The following is a 10,268-nucleotide window of genomic DNA, read 5'->3' as shown; positions in this document are numbered from 1 at the left end:
AAAAATCAAATCCGCAAAAATTATAAATTGCGTAATTACTGGTGGTAGGACCTCTCGAGTCCGCGCGGGTGGGTACTACCACCCTGCCTATTTTTGCCGTGAAGCAGTAATGCGTTTCGGTCTGAAGGGTAGGGCAGCCGTTGTAACTATACTTGAGATCTTAGAACTTATATCTCAAGGTGGGTGGCGCATTTACGTTGTAGATTGTCTATGGGCTTCAGTAACCACTTAACACCAGGTGGGCTGTGAGCTCGTCCATCCATCTAAGCAATAAAAAAAAAAGATTGGATTCTTTTTCATGTTTCAAAGCAGCAAAACCTGTGTAACCGTCATCACTAACACCGTTATAAAACTGCAGCCGATCAAGTATTTTGAATATTTTTATGATATATGATATATAATAATCAAACTGTCCAAATGGTATTCCGAGGCTCCACACAACATGCATTTATAGAGAGTCGATCTATCGACGGTTCGCGCTCAAAGGCTTATTAAATAAAATCACAGTTCAGGTAAAAACAACATTTATTTATAAAAATATACACTTTTCGTCTCAATAGAGAATATATATAATCTTATTTATGAATAGAGTCCTACAATAAACCATTTCAAAGCATTGCACATAAAGGAATAAATACATCCTTTTATACATATATATATTAATTTAATATTTGTACTATAAAAATAGTATAGTCAAAATCGCAGTTTTGAGCATTTCAATTATTAGATCGTATCTCATTTATTTGAGTGTATTCATAATTTTCTATCTGCGGGGTTTTGAAGAATATTAAAATTTATTAAATTATAAGTAAGCAAATCGGTTTTATTTTCTACGGACAGTTTTATAAAGCAATGGCATGGCACCAGAATTACACTGGAGAAATACTTATTAAAGAATGTTTAATTTCCAATAATAGACTAGAACATTAATTATACATTAAATTTATTGTTTAGCGTGGAACAAAACCTTGACATAATCAAGGGGTTTACTGCTTTGTGTGCTTAGAGTTTTTTAACGTTCTCGATAGCGTAAAAGTTAAATCAAATTTGTACGGGATTGGAACGTTTGCCTACGTTTGCCGCTAGGGGCGCTGTTCCAACTGCATACTAATTTGAGTTAACTTTTACGCTGTCGAGCACGTTAAAAAACTCGCACTAAGCTCACTGTTATAGAGAACGTAGCGACTGACTGACTTTGTTGCTGACCGGACTAGTTAATTTCGGATCTGAGTATAAATAAAGTTCGTCATTGCGGACACACGCATACTGCGTGTTCTGCATCGACTGAGCAATTCCGTGCTCTCGTTAAATTCGACCCTTATATTTTGCATAAGGTCGATTGAGGCGATTCTTAACTCATTACGAGAAACAAGGCCACGAATAAGTCTTTCTCTGTTCGAACACGTCAATGGAATAGCAAGAGCTGCGCTTGGATTGGTGCGTTGGAGTGTGGCGTAGGGAACGTAAATCAATCTTGTTTCGACGTCCTCACAGTATTTTTTTTTAAATATTTTTTTTATTGCTTAGATGTGTGGACGAGCTCACAGCCCATCTGGTGTTAAGTGGTTACTGGACCCATAGACATCTACAACGTAAACGCGCCACCCACCTTGAGATATAAGTTCTAAGATCTCAGTATAGTTACAACGGCTGCCCCACCCTTCAAACCGAAACGCATTACTGCTTCACGGCAGAAACAGGCAGGGCGGTGGTACCTAACCGTGCGGACTCACAAGAGGTCCTACCACCAGTAAAATCGTAGTATCAGACGAAACGTAGTGAATCAAAGGAAATTCGAAGGTTTTTGAAACCCCTTATTAAATTATGCCTTTTCCCCTACGCGGCAGGCCCTATTCATGTTTTTCTTAGTATTGAACGAAATATACGAAATTCCAAAAAGGTCTACAGTTTAAGCGCACATCACAGTAAAAACTAATTTCAATATATATCATATTATATGATTTTTACGTAGTCACTGGTGTTTAAGTATGAAATTGCAAACTTGGCGTCAGCTGTCAATAAGGGATATATTTAATTATTTTAGTCATTTTAAATGAATGTTAAAATAAGTTTAATTTCATAATATAAGTCTAAATATTGATTTGGGACAAATTATCGCGATAGAACCTCGACACCTAACTCCTAATCACTACTAGCTATAAAATCACAACCTGGTAACAGAAAATTTTATGACGGAAGAATACATTATTATTCCACTAGACTATTTAGAATCCTACTTAAATAAGTGAACGCATGTTTACGAAACGCTACAAATATTACTTATAAATTAACTATATTTTAGCACCTAAACAAACCGTGAGGTCAGTTGATATGTTTTCCGTCTTTCCAACGCTTTTTCGAACGTTCAAAGGCTTCTATTATGCATGATCTGCAAAAGAAGGCAATATTTATTTATTTATAACTTCATATACTAGACAGTATAAAGGCGGACTTAATGCCATAGGCATTCTCTAACAGTCTACCTTAGGGGAGTGCAGAGATGAACCTTGGTAGGTGTAGTGTGAAGGTGATATTACTTAAACATATGTGTATATATAACATATATAATATTTATAGATACATATACATAATAGAGAACTCGCACTAAGCACAGTTGTTGTACAATATAAGTGATAAATCGACTTCAAGATGTTTAGATGGATCGGTAACTACTGATCGAGGTTCCGGACTTCCTTCCTTTCCGACATTGTCGTACTTTTCCCCCTACCGCTAATCGCTGGTAGCCTAAGAGGCTATTCAAGCTACGCCCGAACGGGTAGGTGAGCTCACGGGCTCAACCTGAGACAATTTGGTAACACTACTTTACTACTATACACTACTACAAATCAAATCTGCAAAATTATAATTTGCGTAATCACTGGTGGTAGAACCTCTTGTGAGTCCACACGAGTAGGTAACCACGACCCTGCTTATTTCAGCCGTGAAACAGTAATAAGTTTCGGTTTGAAGGGCGGAGCAGCCGTTGTAACTGTACTGAGACCTTAGAACTCATATCTCAAGGTGGGTGGCGGACTTCCGCTGTAAATGTCTATGGGATCCGGTAACCACATAACACAAGGTAGGCCGTGAGCTCGACCACCCACATAAGCAATAAAAAAAAGGATTGTGTGGTTTTATGAAATCACGGTAAAAGTGAAACTTTTCTTTTCACATTATAGATAGACATTTAACTCTGACAAACAAAATTTACATTAAGCACTGACAAAAACAAACAAAATAGTGTGGAGCAGTGGCACAAATGAATAATAGTCTATACACTACACGGTCAGCTGCTGCGAATTATAGGCGCCGCCATATTGGCCTTGGCTGCTCTGGCGAGCGCCTTTCACTTTATCCCTACTACGCGGCCGACCGTCACGCGACATGCGACACAGACGATAAAGTTTGAGACGATGTAATAAAAGTTTCACTTTAAAATTAGCCCTAGCAAGAGCAGTGCTTCGCAGAATCTACCTTCGGATCGGAATCGCGACCCACTGAGGAGATCCGGCGAGAAAGTGAGTGGGTTAGTGACGTACCACGGTGTTTCCCGAACGCTATGACATGTCCTTCTTCAAACGAGGCTTGTGGAGAGTATTAAGCGGTAGGCAGCGGCTTGGTTCTGCCCCTGGCATTGCTGAAGTCCACGGGTGACGGTAGCCACTCACCATCAGGTGGGCCGTATGCTCGTCTGCCTACAAGGGCAATGAAAAAAAATAAAAAAATAAAAAAAAAACCTGAACAAGGACTGGTGTAGCAGGTATGCGGATACGTGGCCCGCGTCCACGTAGCGCACCTCGGCGCCGGGCCAGATCTCCTCCAGCGTGCCCACGTCGTCGCGCGGCACGTACGCGTCGTGCTGGGCGCACACGGCTGCACGAACATCGACGACACTTAATATCACTTTACTAATATCTTTAAATTAATACGTGAAGCAAAAACTTTGTACCCCCTTTTTAGGAAAATTGCGCAGACGGAGGAATATAAAATTTCTCACACTTATAGAGAAGACTAGCTGTACCCGTCCGCTTCGCTGGGCATTTAAAATTAACATTATTATTTCTCACCCCCACAAACATTCTCATCATTAACGCCCCCGCAACTGGTGTAGGGAGTCCAACACTCATATAAATATTAGCCTATCCATTAAGTACATGTATTTTCTACATGAATACCAAGTTTCAAGCCAATCTGATGCATGGTTCAGTAGTTATAACGGAACATGCGTAAAAACCACTGTAGATTTATATATTATAGTATAGATAGAGGAGTGCAGAAGTCAATATTGTTTAAATTATGTTCAAAAAAATACATTAAGTCAATAAAAAAAAACATTACACACACTAACATGTATTTGACACACACAAGCATGCATACTATTTGTTTATTGTCAAACTTTTCTTGTTGCTTATAGTCTGTGCTCAAATTGAGAATAGATTAAATATTGTTTGTCTTTATTAATTTTCTTTATTAATAGATACATTTAATGAAATATAAGTAGAAACAAGAGAAAATATCTTATCTATAATAGTTTGCCAATTGAAGGATTACCCATGAGTACAGTTTCAGTTTAATTTTAGTAAACTTAATATTATTGGAAACAGAGCTATATTCAAGTACTAGTTCCAATGCTAAAACTTTTTTAATCATGTATATTTGACCATTGTGTGAGTACTGCCTGTCAGTTCAACCCATTCCGTCCAACTTCATCTATGAAGTAAAATACGATTGTATCACAGCAGAAGTGACCGAGACTCTGGTGAATTCACAATGTATTTCTTTTACTTCTCCCACAAATTCCCACTCTACTTATTTAACACTAAGTAGAGTGAGATACCTCGGTACCGATATTGTCAAGGATATGGTTGTCATTCGACAGACTTAGTTAACATATAGCTTACCTATGATCAGGGAAGTATCAAATGGCACGGAGAAATTGCTTAGATGGGTGCACTCGTCCATAATGCCTCTCATGAATTGCAACGCTTCTCTATCCCTCCAATGTATTTTGCCTATGTCTATCTTCTTCCCGCTTGGCTTGAAGAACGGCAAGTTAGCCCAGATGTCAGATGTGAAATCCGTTATGTTCCACGATTTACTTTTATCAGCCTCCGGTATTAGTTCGTTTTTCTCTGGTGCTTTCAGTATCGGAACGTTCGTATTGTCCGCTGTAATGTTCGAGGTTCCCATATTTCTCTGCTTGGTTGTGTCATTAGATTCTTTGGTGTGTGTCAGTGTTTCGGATAGCAGGGTTTCCTCGTTTCTGAGTTCTGCTGAAGTTTAATAATAATTTTAACATAGACGTATACATTTTTCTTTCACACAAAACATAAGTACAAAACTGTTGCTCATCTCTACCATGAAGCAGTAATGTGTTCCGGTTTAAAATGTGGAGCAGTTGTTATGTAATGCTTTTAGTGTTATACAGTGAGACTTAAAGCTGTATGTAGGCATTTACATTCTAATGTCTATGGACTCTAATAACAATTTAACATCAGGTAGGCCGTGAGCTTGTTCAGTTTCATGTAATGCAATAAAAATAAACATAAGAGCATTGTTACTAACCAACTTTACATTTCAATAACATTTCCTTCAATTTATTCTCGGTCAATTTGTTAATATCCTCAATGTCTTGAGGATCCAATTCGAACTTTTTGTTCGATATTAACTTCTCGTACAGTGCCTGATTTATTTTACATTCCTCCAAAAGTTTTTTCAGTTCTTCATTTAAATTTTCTATTTGATTTTCTAGTTCAGTTCTGTTCGCATTTTTTACAATTTTGTTACTGTCTAAAACAGTTTTCGTAACGTCTATAACTTTTTCAGTATTTTCACTTTCATTTTTATTTTCTTTGTATGTAATATCTAAGTTCTTGTTATTATTATTCCCTACGTTATCACTAGTTTTTGTTTGTGTGGCCGTCTGGACATTTTTTTCCATGTTCTGTGAGTATGTTCGAGCAAACTTTTTTCCGGCTAAGAATGCTTCATCTACTATGGTTACCATTTTAGATAATTTCTCACGGTATTCGCCATCCGATAAATACTGATCTTCTAGGAGGTCCCAGTTTATTGAATGAGCCATAACTCCCTACAAAAGATGTTCTATTTTATACGCGTTAAAAATATTTTGTTCAGTACTAATGGTATTCATGTATCATAGATGATAATTAAAAATAAATTATTTCATTAATTTAATTAAATAAATTGATGATTAAAATCGAAAAATTATAATAAGATTTACTATTGTTTAATACCTTGGAAAATGGCATTGAATGAGTTCTTCAAACAACACTAGTACCTACGATTTCGAGTTTAGAATGCTTACTTAGTTATTTTTTTTTTTTAAAACCTACATGGAATCATCAGAATAACAGAGCAACGGAATTACGCAACAATGTTAGACCTGTAAGAACACAGCCGATGCTGTCGACCAGGAGAGGCACGGGACTAGGACTAGAGGCTTTGGCCAATTAGTCGCTGCTAGAGACGCCATCTGTAAAAAAAATAAACATGAGTTAGCTGTGTGCAAAAAAAATTTTTCTACCTATTGCTAGTAACCTTTTTTTTTGCTTAGATTGGTGGACGAGCTCACAGCCCACCTGGTATTAAATGGTTACTGGAGCCCATAGACATCTAGAACGTAAATGCGCGGCGGGGGTAGGCGGGGTGGTGGTACCTACCCGTGCGGACTCACAAGTGGTCCTACCACCAGTAACCTAGAGGGGTTATGCTAGTTTCACCGAAGGTGTAGCTGTAGTTATCCTCACGGGGCACAAACTGGAGACTTTGGCAACACTAGCTCATTAGGTTAATTACCAAAATTTACCAGGGATGCACAGAACTTATACCATTAAGTTCGCAAATCTCACAAAAATACAATATTTTATTAAGCATTTTTAAACTCACATGTCCACCCATAGAAAGCCCCGTAACACCAAGTGGACCTAGCCCATTCCTCTCGCACCAGTGGAATAGCACCAAAGACTCCAAGATCAAGCAGCCTCCCATCACAAATATATCCGAGACATTGTGGAGAGACGAACGGCTGTTTGAAATTAATAAAAAATAAAGTGTATTAATGACATTCAATAAGTTTCCAACCTTAAGAATAATGGAATTTTTGGAATTTTTTATTCAAACATGAGAGAAGTTTTAATTGGATTTTTGTGTCTTACTTCACATAAATATAATTTTTTTTCATGTTAGTTGTTGTAAGGCCACATGAGTCTGCAGTAGTCTGCACTATGGTCCTGGTTAGTTTTCCTCCCAAAGTAATAGGACACTCCAGTGTGACAAGAGATTGGGAGTCATTCACATTCTATTGGCCAGAGTTTTGAGAAAGGTCAGAGTGTGGAAAAAAATTGTTTGCTAGTGCAGGATTTCTTGTTAATAAATTCAATTCAATTAGAGTAAAGTTGGAACACACAGACCCTATCAGTGAATGATGTTCCTTTGATTGTATGATGAATTCACATTTCGAACTTAACTAGAATAGTTTGCTTTTTTATGTACTTACATTTGATCAATAGGTTTACGAAGTCCATAAAATGGGTTCTCAAGAATGATACCGCCAATACCGGCTTCTTTTAGTAACGGTTTCACCATTAAATTACGACGACGCCAATAAAACTGAAATTAATAACTACATAGGCTTATTATGTTAGCTAGACATGATATTCAAAATCAAAATATACTTCAAAACAAGGCTTGAAGATAGGTTTTTACCTATAACCTTACTTAAACTAAAAAAAGTCAGTTTGAAGCCTTCATTCTGTAAAAACATTCTATAATGTAAATATTATTTCATATTATGCTTATGTGCAGTGTAAATTTTATTTCAAAGCCGAGTGCCACCCCTTAATTTTTTTAAAATATTTCTATACAGCCTGTTTACTGATTAATTAGAAAACACATCAAAAATGTTCATAACAAATGATAATTTAGAGACAAAATGGTTTTTTTAATCTTCTCTTTGAATGAAAGAATTCGAATATGAAATAATATTATCCAATAGTAAAATTTTAATGCACCTGTTCTTAAAATAATAACATCCAATGACAATTCACACGTAAGCAACCACAGTCATATGTCAAGCAAGTGTGAAGTCAGGTAATTTTTCACTTTATCATGGCTACTTGCCAAGAACTTGTTATGAACTACATAACACAGTAGAGATAACGTGAAATGAGAGCTGATTATGTGTGAGTGCTACTACAGTTCACATGGTAGAAATTCCATGAACAAACAATTATGAGAGAAACATCATATCTTGATTCCCTATGATAATAAATTATATAACTACTAGCTGACCAGGCAGACTTCGTAGTGCCACAATCAATAAATAAAATACCTAAACTTTTGTATAAAATAAAATTATTATTTTATAATTCGGAGCATTTTGATATTTATCTACCTTTTAAACCTTCTCTGGACTTCCACAAATAATTCAAGACCAAAATTAGCCAAATCGATTTAGCTGTTCTCGAGTTTTAGTGGGACTAACAAACAGCAATTCATTTTTATATATATAACTATTACTTTGTTTACTAAATTAATATATATATGTGTTAATTATTTCTGATACACACACATACTCAGGGCACATACCAGATTTTTTGATTGTAATCTGTATTTCCATTGAACACTTGTTTTTTTGAACTTTATCATTATACACAAAGATAAAAACCAATATTAATATTAGATAGCCAAACAGGTATTATTTGTTCAGTTTTAAATTTTGATTGAATTTGAAGATGTTTGTGATATTCATTTATTGTCAATCAAATCACTGTTTATGTTTATATTACATTATGCTTTCTTTTTTGATAACAGATATTTTACGAATTGGACATTCCATGAGTCAAATCTCTTTATGGACTTGATGTATGTGCTAACATTTAGTCTACACATATTATTATTTATGGTAAAAGTACCAATTAATTAGTTATGTTATATTTGCACACAATTTCTTATCTTATAACAAAAAATATTAGCAAATATTAAATAATCGCTCAGGTGAAATCTAGCAATAATACTTGATAGCTTGAATTCTTGTAAAACTTACATGATCACCAGTTCCTGCTAAATGAAGACAAACTGGTTTACAATCTTTGTCAGGCCACTTTGTTGGTAGCAGTGCTTGGAAATGTGCCTTTTGTGCTATCTCTGGTACGATTCCTGGAAGGTGTTTCTCAAGAGGACTAGTGAAGTATCCTTCAAGAAGCTTGCCCTCGGCGACATTTTGTTCCTTTTATTTTAAATGATTTAGTAAAAGGATGTTAATGGTGTTGTGGATTAATTGTTAAAATGTTAACAAATATGAAATTTTGTTTACCTTAGTAATGGTGACGGGATAGTCTCTTTCAACCAATTTGAAGCATTCTTCACGATTCGATACAACTTTTCTGAACTCGAATAATCTAAAACAACGTTGTAAACAACGTAAGAGGTTAGGTCTTATGTCATATTATTATACTTATACAAGTTAGTGACTTTTATATAACATAGCAAGAAACTGCTGTCTGAAGTTCTAACCTGCGCAAGTTTTCCGGCTTACCCCAGCCTTTCGTAAAGAATTTTGTTAATAGAATACTACGGTATACGGCGTCTAATTTACTAGCGGACATTCTCTACGTTATTTTGATAGAAAATAAAATTGTTTTTAAGTTAAAATTGTAACTTTGGTTACCGAGTTTATTTCGTCAACATATTGGCTGAAAAAGAAATGATTGATTGAACTTGAAGTATGTAATTTTAGTGATTGAACATTGAACTTGTGTTTTGGTATTTTAATCTATGACCGAAAACAAGAAACGTCACTGTCAAACAAGATATCTTTAATCCATGCTTCGTACTATACAGGGTGTTTTTTTATGACTATTTGGCGGGAACGCGAGGAGTGAAGTTGTGTGATTTCTTTTATTTTGTCTATTTAGTGTATCTTCAGGTTTGAATGTGTAATTTAAATGTGTAATAACGGTGGTTTATTAACTGTTTAATATCTGTGGAAGTGCACAAATGTGGGAAAGTTCGGGATTCTCCAAAAAGTCCACTAAGAAAATCTTACTAAATGACCACCATTTTACTGAGATTATACTTCATCCCATATCATCTCATCTCATTTCATTTAATTTCACTCCATATTATCATTTTTCATAAAAATAAGATTATAAATGAAAATAAAACATGACCTAAAGGTCTTCGTTACCAGGTTACCTATAAAATCTTTTTAAACAAAGGGTGATTTTTTAGGATTACACGATAAT

General features: G+C 35.6%; 1 protein-coding gene across 4 annotated transcripts; it reads right to left on the bottom strand.

Annotated features, from left to right (window-relative positions):
* Positions 1–507: 507 nt before the first annotated feature.
* On the bottom strand, positions 508–9,845 carry LOC101738750 (protein ABHD18). Of its 4 annotated transcripts, none has more exons than XM_038016346.2 (10): positions 9,538–9,845; positions 9,338–9,422; positions 9,068–9,250; positions 7,520–7,632; positions 6,910–7,048; positions 6,407–6,496; positions 5,566–6,091; positions 4,902–5,273; positions 3,738–3,873; positions 508–2,389 (listed from the first exon to the last, which is right to left on the bottom strand). In XM_038016346.2, the coding sequence occupies exons 1-10, from the start codon at positions 9,627–9,629 to the stop codon at positions 2,323–2,325; spliced, it is 1,803 nt and encodes a 600-aa protein (XP_037872274.1). In that variant the 5' UTR covers positions 9,630–9,845; the 3' UTR covers positions 508–2,322. The 4 variants fall into 4 exon arrangements, with proteins under 4 accessions (XP_037872274.1, XP_037872275.1, XP_037872276.1 ...); XM_038016347.2 differs by having other exon boundaries at positions 4,902–5,270; XM_038016348.2 differs by lacking the exon at positions 9,068–9,250 and having other exon boundaries at positions 9,538–9,833.
* Positions 9,846–10,268: the final 423 nt, after the last annotated feature.

The sequence above is a fragment of the Bombyx mori genome, chromosome 16 (assembly GCF_030269925.1).
Source record: "Bombyx mori chromosome 16, ASM3026992v2".
Taxonomy (NCBI): Eukaryota; Metazoa; Arthropoda; class Insecta; order Lepidoptera; family Bombycidae; genus Bombyx; species Bombyx mori.
Note: the sequence above shows the minus strand (reverse complement) of the source record. Positions and strands in the feature narration are given on the sequence as shown.